This window comes from Stylophora pistillata, chromosome 11 (genome assembly GCF_964205215.1).
Source record: "Stylophora pistillata chromosome 11, jaStyPist1.2, whole genome shotgun sequence".
In the NCBI taxonomy this organism is placed as follows: domain Eukaryota; kingdom Metazoa; phylum Cnidaria; class Anthozoa; order Scleractinia; family Pocilloporidae; genus Stylophora; species Stylophora pistillata.
This window is the reverse complement of record NC_142529.1, coordinates 21201054-21220433: the sequence shown is the minus strand read 5'-3', so window position 1 is coordinate 21220433 and position 19380 is coordinate 21201054. Positions and strand designations below refer to the sequence as shown.

The 19380-nt window shown below is 37.1% G+C and overlaps 1 protein-coding gene and 1 long non-coding RNA gene across 2 annotated transcripts in view; one reads left to right on the top strand and one right to left on the bottom strand.

The window, feature by feature from the left end:
• The window catches only part of LOC148720557 (uncharacterized), a 486858-nt gene that overhangs the window by 435657 nt on the left and 31821 nt on the right, over positions 1 to 19380 (top strand). The window lies entirely within an intron of this gene.
• Positions 10328 to 19380, bottom strand: part of LOC111347353 (dedicator of cytokinesis protein 7) — a 45656-nt gene continuing 36603 nt past the window's right edge. Inside the window, exons 41-48 of the mRNA XM_088739778.1 lie at positions 18643 to 18861; positions 17892 to 18026; positions 16397 to 16577; positions 15564 to 15709; positions 14481 to 14624; positions 13227 to 13351; positions 11745 to 11900; positions 10328 to 11276 (exon numbers count right to left, since the gene is read on the bottom strand). Coding sequence (XP_088595904.1) covers positions 11213 to 11276; positions 11745 to 11900; positions 13227 to 13351; positions 14481 to 14624; positions 15564 to 15709; positions 16397 to 16577; positions 17892 to 18026; positions 18643 to 18861 — 1170 coding nt within the window. The 3' untranslated portion in view covers positions 10328 to 11212. The remainder of the gene's footprint in view (positions 11277 to 11744; positions 11901 to 13226; positions 13352 to 14480; positions 14625 to 15563; positions 15710 to 16396; positions 16578 to 17891; positions 18027 to 18642; positions 18862 to 19380) is intronic.

Below are 19380 nucleotides of genomic sequence, written 5' to 3'. Positions count from 1 at the left end.
GTAGTTTATATTTTTGGAGACGTAAACATGCCACTTTTAGCGACCGATGACACCGAATGAAAAAGCTGAAATGATGTCTTCTTCAAAAGAACATCCGTAACATTTAGAGAACGGACAAAAATAAGCTTGACCCATTAAACAAATGATAGGGTTGGATAAAATTCGGAGACTCATAGCAGGGTTACATGAGATTATTTTCATATCATTTCCAAAATGTAAAGTTTCAAGTACAAGGGAAACTTTTGCTTTCTAGCTCCCGCTATGACACATACAGCGAAGTTTGTGTTCATCACTCTCGCGTGTCAACAATCTTTTACGTTTTTTGGTTTCTACAATCGTTTATAAAATCCCTGCTTTATTTGTCACGTTGATGTTGTTTTGTCTGTAACGCAGAACTATTACCACCTGGTAAGAAAATTCCAATTCAATTTCGGGAATCACTCCTCAAAAGAGTTTTTAACCGGCCAATAAGGATGAAAAAAGGTGGGAAAAAAGTCACGCCATCAAGCCAACAGGTTGATCTGTTCTCCAAACATTTCTTTTAGATTTTATGTTTATTTTGCGTAGATAACATGTATTTTTAACACTTTAACTTTAACTCCCAGAAGTGATCATCATGTAACTTCTCCCTATAATATCCATACAGTATCCAGCAAAGAGGTAATGAGAATACTCAAACTAATCAGGTGGAAGTTGTTACTTTGATTAAACACCAAATTCTCATAAGTATTTTACAAGGAAAGATGTAGGAGCTAGAGGGGAGAATTAAAAATAAGATCTTGGGAGTTAAAGAGTTAAAGAGTTCATTTTTATCATCTGAAGCATTTTATCGTGGACGTAATTCCTTCTCAGTACCATTGGTACATGATCACGCAAAGTTTATACTACAATAACAAAAATATCTTTATTTACATCAGGCTACGTGGATCTATAAATGAGCGGTTTTGAAAAAGAGATTGCAAAATTTCTTTTTCTCCTATCTTGACTTATCTTAAAAGCGCAAAGTTAGAAGGTTCTAGGGCACAAATTATTTTCATGATATCTGGATGAGAAATCGCACGTAACTTCAAACTCCTGTAGATTTTTTTTTTTTTACCACCAAAACTATTTTTCTCGCAAACCGATCCAACCGTTACTACTGGAAAATGAAAACAAAGCTTGCATTGATTACGCAGAACCAAAAGTGAAGTAAGGTACATGTTACATTTTTGGAGACATGTGTGCGCTGCATTTAGTGTTTTGATGCTATGACTGGTGAAACCGAAGGAAAATAATTATATTGAAGCGATACTCTCCCTACAAAAAAAAAAACATATAATGCAGACATGAAGAGAACGGTAAAAAAAATTAGTTTTTAATTCGGGTCTCATTGTAAAATAAACAGTTTTATGTTATATTTTTTTCCAAATTGTTTTTTTAGCGCAGAATGCGGACAACATTTCGCTTCCTACGTATCAAACATGAGGCTAATTTAGCGTTCGTTACTTCAGATTTGCAACTTGTTAGATTGATAGCTCATGTCACCTTCCCATTTTTACGCTCAATAAAAAAGCTAAACAATTAATCACTAACTGTTCCGCAGTAGCACAGAAATTTTTTTCAGAGTTTTGAAGCTTATACATGATGTCAAATCTAATAGAGTTGGCGTGATGTCTTAAACGATTTTGCCGACAGAACGATATTTAGATTTAGATTCCAACATTCGTTTCTCCAGGGCGAAAATAGAATGATAAAAAAACCTCGCCAAACCCCTCCTTTATTACTTGTTTTTGCGAGCACGTGATAAACGCGGATTGGAATAAACATCTCGTGTTTATGTCACGTGCCACTCATTAGCCTGTAACAAGCTGTTGACGAATTTTTGAAAATCTTGAAATTATTCATGATATTGTGTAAGATCGGACCAAACTGTTTTAATTCACCGAGCTTCCTAGATTTGATTTGTAACATTGTTTTACTACATGCAGCCGCGATGAAGCTGGCTCGGAGAAATAATAACATGGTCTGTTTATAGATGCCCGGTTCCGTTAGACAAATACAGTTCCTGACGGAGAACTTGACCTAAGTTGTCAGTATCCGGGTTGATGCCGAGTATATTTGTTCATCCTTAACTTTCAAGTCCTAATTCTCCTTTTCAGCTGCTATATATATCCAAGTAAAGTAGTAATGAGAATTTGGTAACAATCTCTGCGCTCTACTCTCCTCGCCCCTTGACCGAATAATGTTTAATATGCTAAAGAAAAAGTAATTGTCAGTCACGATTATCAGTTTTAAATTTAATTCGCAATCATTACATTTCGTGGAAGTATCATAATAACTCTAAGTCCTTACAGAAGTCTACAAAGATCCCTAAAAACTTAACGGAATGTGGAATGAAAATACAAGAAAGCATAAATCGGAAATCGGATGTATTCTAAAACTCCTCCAAAACCCCTCAAACTAGAATTTAGCAAAATACACCACTGGAAAATGACAACAGATGACCATTAGCTACACAAGAACATCAGGTACAGAGTACTTCATATCTTTGGAGAGATAAACATGCCGTTCTTAGCGACCGATGAAACTGCATGAAAAAACTGAAATTATAACTTCTCCTTGAAAAGAGCATCACGAACATTTAGAGATCGGAAAAATAAGCTTCACCGATCCAATGAATGACAAAGTTAAGTTGGATGGAATTCGGAGACCCGTAGCAGGTTTTAAATAATTTTTTTCCTCATATCATTTCCAAATCTAAAATTTTACGCAAAAGAGGAAATTTTTCCTCCCTCCTTCCGGTATGACACACACGGCTAGGTTTGTGTTCATCATTCTCGCGTCTTAGCAATCTTTTACTTTTTTCGGTTTCTACAATCGTTTATAAAATCCCTGCTTTATTTGTCAAGTTGAAGTTGTTTTATCCGTAGCGCAGAACTATTACCGCTCGGTAAGAAATTTCCAAAGTGTTACAACCGGCCAATGGTGAAATGTGGGAAAAAAGTCACGCAATCAATCTGATAGGTTGATCTATTCTCAAAACGTATGTGCTGGATTTTTGTTGAATTTTTGCAGATTTTTACAATTTTATCTCTTTGGGTTTTAAACAGTTATTTTTAATACTTTGAAGCATTTTATCGCCGACGCAATTCCTTCGTAGTACCAGTAGTACATGATCACATAATGTTTATCCTACACTGAATTACGCAATTATCTCTATTGGGATCAGGCTACATGCAGCTATAAATGAGCAGTTTTAAAAAAGAGATTGCCAAATTTTGGTTTTCTTTTATCTTTACTTTTCTTGAAATCGCAAAGCTGGAAGGTTTTATTGGACAAAATATTTGCATGATTTATGTTTGAGAAATCGTACGTACCCTCAAACTCCTGTAGATGTCTCTTCTCGCCACCAAAACTATTTTTTTCTCGCAAACCAATCAAATCGTTACCACTAGGAAATAAAAACAAAGCTTGCATTAATTATGCAGAGCCAACTTGCAGTAAGGTACATGTTACATTTTTGGAGACATGTGTGCGCCGCATTTAGTATTTTGATGCTATGACTGGTGAAACCGAAGGAAAATCACTAAAGTTAATGCGATAGTTTCCCTATAAAGAAAATATAATGCAGACATGTAGAGAACGGTAAAAAATATTAAAGCCTAATACGGGTCTCTTTGTAAAATAAAGGGGTTTATATTACATTTCTTTTCCAAAGTACTGTTGTGGGGCGGAAAATGGAAAAAATTTTGCTTTCCACGCATGACACATGAGGCTAATTTAGCGTTCGTTACTCTTCAGATTAGCACCAGTCCTTATCAAATTGACAATTCATGTAACCGTTCCATTTTTACGCTGAATAAAAAACTAAACAATTAATCACTGACTGTTCCGCAGTAGCACAGACATTTTCTTACAAAGTTTTGAAGTTTATGAAAGATGTCAAATCTAATTCCAACATTAGTTTCTCAAGGGCGCGAATACAGTGACAGAAAACCCTCGTGATACCCCTTCAAATCGTATTTCCCTTCTTTTCTTTTTTTTTTTTTTTATTCTTGAAGATTGCGACCGATGAAAGAGCTGAAATGATATCTTTTCCTTCGAAAGAACTTCACAGGCATTTAAAGAACGGACAAAAAATAAGCTTGACCGATCAAATAAATGACAAAGTCGCATAAAATTTGGAGACTCATTGCAGGTTTAGAAAAGTTTTTTTTTTTTTTTTATGTCATTTCCAATTTAAAAGTTTTAAAGCAAAAGGAAAAATTTTGCTTTCCAGCTCCCAGTATGACACATACAGCTAAGTTTGTGTTCATCACTCTGCATGTTTCAGAAATCTTTTATTTTTCAGGTTTCTACAATCGCTGATAAAATCCCTGCTTCATTTGTCAAGTTAATGTTGTTTTTGCTGTAGCACAGAGCTATTACCACCTGTTAAGAAATTTCCAATTCAATTTCGGCTATCATTCCTCAAAAGAGTTTTCAACCGGCCAACGAAGATGTAAAAAGGCGGAAAAAAAGTCACGCTATCAAGCCGACAGGTTCATCTATTCTCAAAACCCTTACGTTGGATTTTCTGTCGATTTTGTGCAAACAATATACATTTTTAACACTTTGGGTTTTAAACAGTTATTTTTGATACTTTAATGCATTTTATCGTTGACGCAATTCCTTCGCAGAGCCATTACTACGTGATCACAGAAAGTTTATCCTATACAATTACGAATAATCTATATTTGCATCAGGCTACGTGCACCCATAAATGAGCAGTTTAAAAAAAGATATTGCAAAATTTCGTTTTCTCTCATCTTGATTTATCTTGAAATCGCACAGTTAGAAGGTTCTAGGCAACAAAATATTTGCCAGATATCTGAATGAGAAATCTTACGCATCCTCAAACTGCTGTAGATGATTTTCTCACCACCAAAACTATTTTTTCTCGCAAGCCAATCCAATCGTCACCACCGGTAAATGAAAACAAAGTTAGTATTAATTGGGCAGAATCAACTTGAAGTAAAGAAAATGTTACATTTTTGGAGACGTCCGCACTGCGTTTAGTGTTTTGATGCTATGACTGGTAAAACCGAAGGAAAATCATTAGATTAAAGCGATTCTTTCCCTTCAAAGAAAATATAATGCAGACAAGTAGAGAACGGTCAAAAACTTAGGGCTGAATTCGGGTCGCATTGTAAAATAAAGGGGTTCATGTTATATTTCTCCTCCAAAAGTATTTTTTGGGGCGGAAAAGGAGAACATTTCGCTCTCCACGTAATGACACATGAGGCTAATTTAGTGTTCGTTACTCTTCAGATTTGCACCTTATTAAATAGATAGCTCATGTCACCGTCCCATTTTTACGCTTAATAAAAAACTAAACAGTTAATTACTGGCTTTTCCGCAGTAGCGCAGAAATGTTTTTTACAACGTTTTGTTGGTTATAAAAGATGTCAAATCTAATTCCAACATTCGTTTTCGCCAAGGGTGCGAATAAAATGATAAAAACCCTCGCCATACCCCTCCAACTCGTATTTCCCTTTTTTTTATTTTTTATTCTTGAAGACTGCGACCGATGAAACCGAATGAAAAAGCTAAATATTTTACCTTCAAAAGAACATCATAAACATCAAGAAATCGGGAAAAAGAGAAACTTGTGAGTTGTTCTGTCTGTAGTGCAGAGCCATTACGACTCGTTAAGAAATTTCCAATTCAACTTTGGGAATCCATTTCTCAAAAGCTAGAGTTTTCAACCGGCTAACGAGGATGTAATAAGGCGGGAAAAAAAGTGACGCCATCAAGCAGACAGGTTGATCTTTTCACAAAACCTTAACGTCAAATTTTTCTGATAATTTTGTACAGATAAGATAAATTTTCATCATTTTGAGGAATAAAGAATTATTTTGGATTCTTTGAAGCATTTTATTGTCGACATAGTTCCTTCGCACTGCCATTAATACATACTCACACAACGTTTATCCTCCAATTACGAAATTATCTATATTTGCATCAGACTACGCCAACCTATAAGTGAGCAGTTTTAAAAAAGAGATTGCAAAATTTGTTTTTTTTCCTAACTTGACTTATCCAAAAATCGCAAAATTCGAAGGAATGTGTGCGCCGCATTTAGTGGTTTGATGCTGTGAATGATGAAACCGAATGAAAATCATTGACGCGATACTTGCCCTACAAAGAAAATATAACGCAGACACGAAGAGAAACGTAAAAAAAAAAAGTAGGGGCTGAATTAGGGTTCTCATTGTAAAATAAAGGGGTTTATGTTATATTTTTTATCATTTTTTTAGCGCAGAAAATGGAAAAAATTCCGCTTTCGCCGTATGACACATGACGCAAATTTTGTGTTCGTTACTTTCAGATTTGCACCCCATTGAATAGATTAACCATGTCACTGTACCATTTTTACGCTGACTAAAAACAAAACACGTAAGGAAGCGAAATATTATTCACTGACTATTCCGCAGTAGTACAAAATTTTTTTTTGAAAGTTTTTGAAGCTTTCAAAACCTTATAAAAGATGTCAAATCTAATTCCAACATTCGTTTCTCAAGAGCGCGAATAGAATGATAAAACCCTCGTCAGACCCCTCCAACTCCTATTTCCCCTTTTTTTCTCATTTTTGAAGATTTCATTGGCACCTGTTGGTTTTGCTAGATTTTCCTTTATTTCGTAAAATGCTCATTATGCTTGGTATATTAAACTTTGGAAATATTTTTCTAACCACGAATATTTTGATCATTTCTGGATTCAAGTTGTGCTTGCGTTTCGACTCTCTCTTTCTCTTGCGCCGTACGCTGTTTTGGCCAGTATGATGTTAATAGTGAGCAATACTATACTAAAATTAAATTATCACAGGGGTTTTAAAAATGTTTAGTTTAGTTCGACCAGTGTCACTTGACAATTAATCAGATTCAAACTTTATAAAATTTATCGCTCGAGTTAGATTCAGAATCTGAGAGTGTAGTCGTTTTAAGCCTGCAGTGCTCCTCAGATCTAGTGCTTAATTCTCACTTCCAGCTGCTTTACAATTCCTTGTAAACTATTCAGAAGAATTCGGTATGATCTCATCGTTACACCATAAAGCTGATAGGTTAAGGTTTTCTCATTAGTGTTTGCTGGAGATTGTACCGAAATCGTAAAGAGATTGTAATTGTTAATCACATCAGTGACTTTAAGGATCGCCGCATCTGTCATGCTTTGTGGCATTTGATCAAGGATGTTTTGCAATTCTTGCGAAATGTCATTAGCATATGTTCACTTAGTTATACTTTTGATAACATCGTCCATGACTAGAATAATCCATATTGCACAAATCGACGAGGGCCTTTATATAGGCAGCTCAAGAGAATGACACTGTAGATATTCCTATCTTGACATCATACAGCTGGAATAACCAACAGCGTAATATGCCAGACCTCATTATGAAAAAAAAATCGTACCTGCCTTCAGACTCCTCTTAAAACTTTCTCCCGCGAAATACATCAAATCAAAGCCTCTGGAAAATGGAAACGAAATAGCATTAGTTATGCAGAGCCATCGATCAACTTTCAAGGATGTCTGATAAACACAAATCAAAATGAACATTTCGTGTTTCATACGATGTCGCGTGTCACTTTTCAGCTTTTTGAAATCTCGCAGTCAAAAGAGTGACAAAAAACAAAATTCCCTCAAGAATCATTCACGAGAATTAGCGAAATAATTTTACTCGGCTGAGCTTCTTAGATTTAATCTGTTCTTCATCCGCATCTACAGTCGCCTCGGCATTGACTTGAAATTTAGGAAATGGAATTACAGTAAGTTGTGCATATATTGCGTTCAAAATTATATATTGCAATGCTGGAATGGCACTAAACAGAATGTGAACTATATAATGAATCATAAATCGTACTTACCCTTAAAATCCCTGGAAAATTTTTCTTGTTTTCTTTTTAAAGAAATCAAACGACAACCGTTAGTAGATGAAACCAAGTGGTACGGAAACTTGATAATTTTGGAGATGAAAAGATTTTGTTTTTTATTCTTTTATGATATGACTAATGAAACTGAAAGCTTGAAACTGAAATGGTATTTCTGTATAACACTAGCAGTGCCAATAGCAACAGTATGGAGAAAAGTTCACTTGATCTAGATCAGTTACTCAGGAGAAAAAAAACACACACACACAAAGCGGTCATCTCAGACTAAGGTCATTGCATTAAATCGTTCACTGCAAACTTTCATTTCATACCAAGGGATGAGGTGTAATTTGAATCATTTGCAATGTAATTTCATAAAATAGACAACCAGATTCTGAAAATTAGACAATTATGTCGTGATGATTTTATTTATAAATAAAACGAGTTATTTCACTTTCTAGCTTACTCATATGACTCATTAAACAAGGGATGAGGCGTACTTTTATATCATTTGCAGTGTAATTTTATAAAGTATACAACCAGATTCTGAGGATATATAGAGGATATTACATGGCCGCGCGGGGATACGAATTTTATCTTCGAGTGCTGAAAGTATCTCTCACTCGTTCGCTGGGCTCACTCGTGAGAGATACTTTCAGCACGAGAAGATAAAATTCGTATCCCAAAGCGGCCATGTAATGTTTTGTTTATTATTTAGATACCGATGAAGTTTCCACAAAAAAGACAACACTTTTTATTCATTTTCGAAACAGCAATTGGGTAATTATGTTGGTAACCATGGCCACACCAATATCCTCAGAAGTGACAGATAAAAATAGTATCTTCACTGCGCGCGGTGAAGATATGATTTTTTACTAAAAGGAGAAATCCTGGTATTTCATCAGTATCTATATAATAAAAGACAATTATGTCGTGATGATTTTGTTTATAAAAAACGAGTCATTTCGCTTTCCGCCCTACGCATACGACTCATTAAACTAAGTTCTCGCACGTTATTCTACAGCGGTTTGTTTACTTCCTTTGGATCGGTTGTGTAACGATATTTTTAACACTCGATCACGCGTATTATATAAATTTTAAGCCATTATGAATCTGACAGTTTTTATCTTACACTACAAATTTCACTTTGATCGAATCTTCATCACTTTTTTCGAGTTCTCTGAGGTTTGATCGGCGAAAAATATTTGATGAAAGCTTTAAAAGACCCATTTCGCGTATGAAGTTTAGAATTTGAGTATGCGACATCTTTGTGAAGCTTCTCGTTCAAATGAGTGATCATTTGATAAATTCTCCCAAAAACTCTTAATACAGCCGGTTCAAAGACAGGTGTTGAGAATTATCATAACGTTCAGGTGAACTATGTCTCGATAGAACATTAGACTGTCATGAAAAAGCCTTTAATAAAGAAATCAATAATGTGGGATCATTTCCATTTCATGAGTGTGGATTTCCTATTGTTATATTTCGATAATGCTCATAACCACAACTGACTATTACTAATGTCTTTACATACTGTTATCTAAAGGCGCAGGAAGGGGGGGGGGGGGGGTGGAAGAATTCGAGAACTTTACAAGCGAAAATCTCCTTGGAAAATGTAAAAAATGCTCAAGGTTTTTCGACAAGATCATCTAGCTCACGATTATTAACGCATGCGAAACACTGAAGTTCTTTTTTTCCTTTTTCTTTTGTCTTTGGGCTCAGGGAGGAAGCTAAACCCAAATCAAAATGTGACAAATCTTTCTCCGTTTTTAATTTTTGTTATTTTTACTTGAAGCTACTTTGCAAATACTTCAAAAGCTTTGAGTATGAGATGTTTTTAAATTGTGCCGGCAAACATAAAAAGGGTGACGTCACAACTTTATCTAAACAGACCAGTTACCTAATAAGAACGCGAGTACTTTGTCCATTATTTTATAATCATAAATGAAAATCACTCCAACTTGAAATAATTTACCCTTGAACGATTTACAAAGAAGAGCTTTAGTGCCGTTTTTCCGGCAATTAACTTCTACTCTGTCAGAGGAAAAGTGAAGAAAATCTTACGTGCACGGCAAACGCTTAACAGGTACTTCCACATAGAAACAGTGAAACCGCAACCGGCAAACGTGAAAAATGGCGGGAAAAAAGGTGACATAGGTCACTTTTGCCGCTCACGTTTTACGTAAACGCGGTGCTAAATATGTCAATTGTCTCGGACGCATCCCCAGTCGAGTGAAGTCACCAACTTGTCACCGTTGCTGTGTGCAGTTCAGATATTCCTTTCGCTAGATAGAAATTGTTCCTAGATAAAAAATAACATAATTTCTCACAAGCCTATGGGCATGTAGTTGTGCGCAATTCTCAATGCCTGTCCCAGTGTCCTTAGATATGTTATGTCGCGTCTTTGGCGTTGAAGTAACAAAAAGTTACAATAACAATAGTTAAGCCAAAACATTTCGTACTCATTTCTGAGTTCAGTTTATTTAAGAAACTGTTCTCTAAAGTTGATCAACCAGAGGACTTTTAATTTCTCTGTCCAAAACTTTCAAAAAAACAAAAGCCACACATTACAAATCCGTTCCAACATTGGAAACATTGCATTATGTCTGTGTGGAGCGGGAATTTTATAGCTTTGTTACTCTGCAAATACAGACGAAATTAAAGAATTTTCTTTTTGACCAAAAAATTTGTTTACTTTCATGTACCTGTACAATATTCACAATAGAGTGTTTACCTCTAAAATCTACAATCTTGGTAAAAACGTCTGAGGCACTATAGCTTCACCTTGTAAATGGCAAAACATGTACTTACCCCTCCCGCCCTGGACAATGTTGAACACAGATGGTGTGAGTTGGGGAAGGGAAAGAGGGAGGGTATAATGTTTTCGTGGATGGAATACGAACGCAAGTTGCTCATGAAACACGGGACGGACTCATAAAAAGGGATGTGTGTTTCTCCAAACGTTTTGGCCAGGATTGTTGGCACATTAAGCTAAAAACTGTCTTTTTTACCTTTCTTTGATGACCACACTAAGTACAAAACACATCTTGCGGTTGGGAAAATATTTGTTCGCTAATGCGCTAAATTTACAGGAATCTTTGAATATGAAGGGGCTCTTTTAGACCCCCATCAAAAAAAGAAAAGTTTCTCATTTTTTTGTGTGAACTGTTCGTACAACCAACTTCGAAAGAATTTCTCAAACACGAGGTTCACAGACTGCAGAGAATGAAATCCATCAATCATTCCATCACTCAATCAATCAATTCCAATTATTAAAACATACAAAATTGACTTGGTAAAGGTAAGGCTCTAAGTGGAATTTTAAGTTAAGCTATACTGTGTCCTGTATTAAAACTCTTAGAGACTTTCCTCAGTAGGGCAGATCCTTCCCTGCAAAACGATAACAAAGTGCGCAGTTATTTACCAGTTGCATATAAAAACATGTTATAGCAATTAGCAATGAGATTATTCGCTCGACTGAGATTTGTATGCGTGTTACCTGTTGTGGGCTTCGCGCAAAAATCGAAAGCAGAAAATCTTATTGATTCAGTTTATAACATCAAGACAACTTCATGCTTTTATTTCGTTTTGTTTACAACCGCGCACCGTTGGGCTACTCACGTCTATGGCGGAATTTACTTCGAGTATCTAGCCAATCAGATTGCAGCATCTGTGATAGAACGCTAGCAGATTTATTTAAAAAGTAATAGGTAGGAAGCTTATTAAAGGCAGAGGAATTCGATAATTTTCAACATAAGCCTCCTTTAATAAAGTTAAATTCATCTTAGACTCGTAGCAGCAACACTAGCACCACCCAAAATAACCATCGTGTATCACCAGCGTGGAAAATAAACTTACTTTTGCCTGGTGGATCCACGTAAGGTGCCATACTTGTTCCTCAAGAGAGGTTCAAGTTGTTCGGTAAGCTGTGTATAATTCCTTTCCAGTTCTTTCTGATAGGCACGTTGGTCAGATGCGATAAGCTGCTTGTTCCTATGCAGAGCATCTCCACACCTAATACATAGCAATAACATGTTTTAAGGCACTACAAGGATTGAGGTATTGATAACTCCAAGGAGTGATAAAGTCAGACGGTTGCGGTATGGTCGGAGGAAGTGCACTCAGTGACGGTATCTGACGTGATATTTGGTGTCTTACATGAACTTTAATGCACCGCACAAATACCCGAATGTAGCAAAGTTAGCCCAAGATCAAGAATGCTGCCAGTTGGATAGCATAAAATATTCATCATCATTATCTCTTATTTGCCTTATTTTAACAATAAAAATATTTAATTACAGCGATAACAGTTAGAAGGCGACGAGACCCAAGAAGCCACCGGACTTATGGGAGAGCCACCTCACTTAAAATAATAAATTAAGTAAAGAAAAAGTGCTGAGAAAGTGCGGCTTGGCCAATTCAGTGATTATTTAAGTAAAAACTCTTGCAATTTCGTCTTAAAGCTGAGAAAGTTTGACGAACGAGTGACTGAAATAGGGAGAGAGTTCATAATTTTAGGACCTTGGTTGAGAATCGTAAATTGCTTGAGATTTGTACGGCACAAATGCGTACGATAATTACTGGCTGTTCTCGTACCATAGCTGTGAATTTAGCTATTCCTTACAAAAAGATTGAAAAGCAATGGGGCAATAAGTTATTTTTGAAATAAAACATAAATTTGGCGAGTTCAAACGTATTGACTTGGAAAAAATCTAAAAATTCCTGGCTTGGAGAATAAAGGAGCAGAATGGGCTCGATAGTCTGAGTTGGTGATAGCCCCGCACAGCTCAGTTTTGCAAATAATAACTTCTATTTAAGTTAGATACGTATGTGGACGACCAGACGGAGTTACAATAGACGATATAAGGATAAAATAAGATGTAGTACAAAGTGAGTTTGGTTGTAGAGGATAGGGAAAAGCGAGACCTAAATATAATACCTAGTGACTGGATTTAGCGATTTGTTTACATACATAGCTGATATGGTGTTTGCAGGTGAGATGATCGTCAATATAGACCCCAAGGAATTTAGTTACATTAGGCTGTTGTAGGGTTTGCATGGAAATTTTGGTGACCCAAAAACTAGAAAACGCAGTAAAAACACATGGGGACAAGGGAACTTTATAATTATTTCAAACTTCTATATGGCGATTGCCCACCCAAAGCCTCACTTTTTATTTTGCACGAAGAAGATTCTTGCTCACTCTTTAGCTCTTGTAATGCACGTAACTTCGGTTGAGTTGCTTAATCATTCGAGTCTTGCATTATACACAAAAAGTGCTTCTTGAGTGATTTATATGTCTCGGTTTGTTGTTTGCCTGGCTATACACACTAGCATTACCTCTTGATAAACTCTTTGAAACAGAGTCTTAGTCTGTGATGGTGTCTCGTGGTCATTGGCGTTTCTGCGCCATCTTCAGAGTCCTTATCGTGACACAAGAACACCAAAGCAATCTCTAGAGGACCCTGTAAATACAGCACATCACCCAAGCGACAGTTAGACAAGTCAACCTTAATTTTCAAAGGAACTATATTGCTATCCAGCAAAACAATAGTTTATCACTTTATTGAGAATGGTGATTGTAAACAGGAGGTTTATTAGACCTGACATGAACACTGACAATCATGGTTAAATCAGAACTAAGCACTACTCGTAAAACGAACAACCAATCGCAGTTGGGCTGGATAGAACTACATTGAAACGTCTACTAGGCTAGTATCAACGAAAAATTCTCCGTGCCACAAAACCAACGTTAGGATGTTACAGTCAGTTGTTTATTGTTTATCCCATCGTCTAACAGCTCGAATAGCAACTTGTGGACACAACGGAAACTGCTGCCAAGCCCTGGCGTTTTACGACTTCGTAAAGGGTTTTAAGAGAGATTATTAACAGGGGAGCTTAAATCCGAGGGGGCTTATATCCTAGGGAGCTGATATCCGAGGTGCCTCATAGGCGAAGTAAAAAAAGTGCTTCACAACGGGCTATGGCAGTGTTGATGAAAACACAAATTTGCATTTACTGGTCCTTAATTAAGCTTAAAAAAGTCATAATAAATTAAGTTCCTATCAAGCTAGAAGGGGGCTTACATCAGGGGTGTGTGTGTGTGTGTGTGTGTGTGTGTGTGTGTGTGTGTGTGGGGGGGGGGGAGGGGGGGCTATTATCGGATTATTGTTTTTTTTCTTTGGAAGTAGGTGAGCCTATAACCGGGATATAAGTGATGGAGCTTATAGACGACAGTTTACGGTATGCACGAACGGACAGACAAAATGGATGACTGATCGACCGATCAGTAGATCCATGAATCAATGGGGTAAGTTTCTAAAGAAACTGTGGTTCTGAGTCAGTGGGATTAACAAGGTAATTTTGGTTTTATGAACTAAATTGATAACGTAACTGGCCACCGTAAAGAGTTTCAAAGCTGACGTTCCACTCTGACGAAGGTCTAGTGCTCGAAACGTCAGCTTGGACATTCTTTACGGTGGCAATTTACATTATCAACTCAGTTGATAAAACCAAATTACGATCAGTAGATTAACTGAGGACCATGACAAGATTAAAATAAAGTGGCAATAAAAAGAGAGGTAAACATTTGACCTGATTAACAGTAGTGCCAATGGAACCTTGTAGCACCATCTGCAACATCTTAGGGTTTGGTGGTTCTTGGTTGATTGCGTTCAGAAGCTCTTTTGTCCTTAATTCCATATCCTCGATGGCGACTTCAATGGGACTCAACGTAATCTACACCATGTCAATCAAGTGGACGGTTATAAATCAATGTTAGAAGAAAAAAAAAAGTGTCTGTTGATCTGTTATTGACAATTATAATGCTTTAAGAATCACCAAGTTAAGTGCGAGTTACCTTTGGCCTCTTTTTCAAGGCAAGTCCTAGTGCTCATCCTTTCATACGATTATAAGTTTTCACTCACATGCAAATTAAACTCATTTTCATAAGAATAGTTGAGAACCAGGCCTCGTTTTGAAAGAGAGGCATAAACGTAATTCGGAAATGACTTATCGCGTTCATGGAAGAAATTTCGACTCATCAGAGTAAATTGATCATCCAAGTTTCTTATTGGAACCACCACAGGAAAATTGATCCTGTACAGTAGCTGGGTCAAGAGTTTGTGCGCCTTGAAACGTCAAACCACAATCCCTTAACCCTAACATCAGTATGCATATTCTCCATATTGTTCTCTACAAATCTCCTTAGGTGCTAATAAGGAGAATTCGTTTAACAATCAGGAGCTTCTTTAATTGGTGATCATTTTCTTTATTCTCATGACCTTAATGTGTAATTCAGGGGTGATACTGTAGAGAGAACTGACATGCTGGTCACCCTTAGTGTTCAAGAGCTAAGCGGGTCATTCCCAATCCGTGTCCATCTTCTCCATACTTCACCATTCTTGTTGCTTTCTGATTTATTTTTCTATCTTACCAAACTAGTCGTCTCTGGTTTCCTCTCAGTTAAATGTGATCATGTTTGTCGCAAAAATCGGCCATAAATATCATGACGTAACGCCTTTAAAGGAGGCTGGGGACGTGCAAAAATAACGTCATGTCTGAGCTCACTGAGCCAAAAATTCTTCCTTAAATAGAGTTGCCAAAGGCAACCAAATGCGCACATGTGGATTGGCAGAAAAACAGCTGCACCTCAACAAAAAACAACCCAAAACTGACCTGTTCACGATGCACAACATTGACCCGTGTCTTGACATACGGGAATGAGTTGGCGGCAGTCAAAATTGTCTTTCTCTTGTACTGAGTGACCAGCTCGCCGTGAGGCTTCCCGCTCGGTGTAAAAGGAGTTTCGTACATAAACCTTCCTGTGAGTTTAAAAACGCAATCTCTTTAGGGATAATAGAGCACTTGTTGATTGCTGGCCGTGAAACCCAACTGAACAACCGATCAGAACAGTGGTTTAACAACGGCTCATATTTGGTGTGGAAGACACAGTTGATGTAAAACAAAAGAAAACAAACGACCATAAAACGAAGGAAATAATGAAATCCATAGGCCATTTCCGAATTACCTTTGGCCTCTTTCTCAAAACGAGATTTGGTGCTCAACCATTCGCATGAAAACGAGTTTCATTTGCATGTATTATCATATGAGAGGATGAGCACCAGGACTCGCCTGGAAAAAAAGGTAATTCGAAAATGGGCTATTGGTTAAGGAGGCGGTGTTCGATTGTGACGTGCTCTGCGTCTTCTACACCAAGAAGGGGCTTAGACAACAGAAGGAACGAATCAAAATAAATACTTGCAACATGCGTCAGGCGCGGGAATAAACAGAATTTGCAAAATCGAAACTGGTTTTTCATCAGCATTTGATTAGTGGAGAGGACGGTTCGAGTTTTCTGAATCAAACAGGGAGCACAGTTAAAAAAAAAAAAAAAAAAAAAAAAAAAGAAACAAGGAATTCCAGAATACTCAGTTTCAGTACTCTTTTAAAATTTACTCTGAAAGCCTAAAAGAAGATCAGATAGACTGTCAAAAGTGTAGTGAACATACTTAGGTTGAAATTCTTGTCAAAGTAAGTAATACGATCCTTTAGTTCGTATTCGTCAAAATATGGGTCCACATAGGTCAGTTGGATGTATGCCTTTTCTGGATCGAGCTTGTCTTGCTCAACTGTGTTGGAATCTTTGATTACTTCCACAACATTTGGCCCAAACTTTTCACCATAAAATGCCTGGAAAAAAAAAAAATTCCATAGTGAGCTCCTGTTTCGTTGATTCATTTAATTCCAACATCAAATAGGTGAAGGCCTGGATAAAAGTTTTTGCAAGTTGTTGCTTCATACAAGATGACTCGCTTGTTTAGTCGGAAGATGTTCGAATTTACTACTTTGTGAACTTGAGAAAAGGATACGAGACTACATAGCTCAGTTAGTAGAACACTGTCGGTGCGAAAAATACTGACCATTGTTTATTTGATTATTTCCCCTTTAATTAGAGCGCTACGCAGTACTCTTAAAACGAACAACTAAACCAGGCTGGTATCAACGACACATTCTCCTTGTACAAAACCAACGCTGGGATGTTACAGTCAGTTTTTTAATTGTTTATTCCATCGTCTGTCAGCTTGAATAACAACTTGTTGACGCACCGGAAGCTGCTGCCAAGCCCTGGGGTTATACGACTTTGTAAAGGGTTTTAAGAGAGCTTTATAGGAAAGGGGCTTATATCCGAGGGGGCTTATATCCAAGGGGGCCTATATCCGAGGGGGCTCATAACCGGAGTAGAAAAAGTGCTTCAAGACGAGGTGCTATGGCAGTTAGTAAGGCACTGTCAGTGTGAAAATTGCTGACCATTGACCACTTTCATAAATGGCTGCCGGATTAATATTCTTTTGTTTAAATTTCAATTAGCCCTTCTGGCCTCGCTTGATATAATGTATTCTTTTCAATTTTGTACTGGAGAATTAGGTCAGAAGGGCTAATTTAAATTTAAACAAAAGAATATTAATCCGGCAGCCATTAATGAAAGTGGTCTATTATTCCTTGGTTATTTCTCTTTCTAATTAGAGCGCTTTCCGATAGAGAGTCGTAAAACCAAAACCAAAGTAATTACAACAGTGAGAGCTCAAAGTAAACTAGACCAAACTGTCTAAAGTATTTAGTATTGCATCTGATTGGTTGAAAGAATAGTGCGCGTTTTTTTGGGCTAATCACAGAATGAAGTAAGGCAAAAAAAAGGAAAAGCAATCCCGGATCGCTTTCTACACCCAATGGAAAATTCTTTTCCCTGCCTGGTGCAACGATCCGACACACTTAAGGCTATTTGAGTTCGGAAAGTGGTATAACAACCTTTAACTTGAAAAAATCAACAAAATTTAAACAACTGAGTTGAAAACACACCAATGTGGTCGTAATAAACTTAGAAAGAACAAGAATGGCTAACGATAGAGAAGATTAAAACGGATGGTAACTGGCGAACTAGAAAATTTCAGACAAAATTTTTCAAGGTGCACTAAGACAGCCACATATAAGGCTTAATAAACTAACCTGTAAACGATGCGACACTTCAGGAAGCTTTGTAATGGCGGGTTCTTTGTAAATGTACTCTTCTCCGTCCAAGTCTCCAAATTTTGATCCATAAAAACCAACTCGGAAATATGTTCCCAACATACGCTTTCCCTCCTGGAAAAATAAAAAAAAACAAACAAAAAAACAAAACAATACAATCGCAGGGTAAGTGAAACTTCTCTTCACAACAAGTTAAATGGAATCAATTATATTCAACCCCTAGAGTAATCTGGTGTCTAAAGGAACCAGTTAGCGCTTGTGTACGTATGAATACAAAAAAAGCCAGGCAGCGTGGCCGAGTGGTCAGCGCGTCGGACTCGTAATCCGCTGCTCCCGGGTTCGAGTCCCACTCTGACCACTATCTGGATTTGTTTCACGCGGTAGCCCCGAGTTTAATTTATGTTCAACTTGAATTATTTATTTCTGTTGTTTATTTCTGGGCCTCCTGGAAAGTAGCTTGTACCTAAGTGTGGTGCCATATTAAATAAAACTTAACTTAACTTTAACTTAACTTAAAAGACAAAAAATGTTGACTGCTCAAAAACACCTCAATTACTAACAGCACTGATAGAAAACATGATCAAACCTGCAGTCTATAAGAGCTATCTCTCACCGTCTGTATAATCAATATAAGTTCCAAGGGACACAAGTGCGGTATCATTCGGGACTATTCGGGACAGTGCCCGGTCCAATACTGAGAGAATATTGGTCTATAAGAGCTATCTATTACCGTCTGTATAATCTTGCCGAATGCTTCAGAAAGCCTCTGATGAACTTGAGTTAGCTTCTTGTAATCACGTTTTACCTCCAGAATTGGTATCAACAGTTTATACACCTCGTTTACACATTCAAATAAATGAGATCGGAAAAATGTGTTTGCAGCTGTTTCTAGAAGCAACACCAATCCATTCTCACAGAAGTACTTTCCGGTACAGATTCCTTCCTCATCCTGAATAAAAGAAGCAAAATATGTCAACAAAAATATAAATAAATCTGAAAATAATAAGGATAACATTCACTTAATCCAATCACTCCAACTGAACGGAAGGTAAATTCTCTTTGCAGTTCTATTCCACCGTCGAGCAGACAGAGTTAGACGAATTACGGAGATTATCGAGAAGGGAATTTTACACCGATAAAACACTAATTTAACAGGACTCCCCGACAAAGAAATATGTGATCTCCAGTTGGGAGAATAAGCTCCAAGGTCTTTACAGTTAAAGGTTTTGACACCTGGCATGTTTGAACACGGTTTGACGAAGAATGACCACCATCACAGCAACAACAAAAACCAAGAATGCAAGAAGAGGAGACATTTTCCAGCCATGTGTCTATTCCTGGGCCCAATTGTTCAAAAGGCAGATGACGATATCCGGCGGATAAATCGTAATCCAGCGGAAAAAGTGTACACCGAACGTACTGCACTATCAACCGGATTGAGATTTATCCAGTGGATAGCGTTATCCAT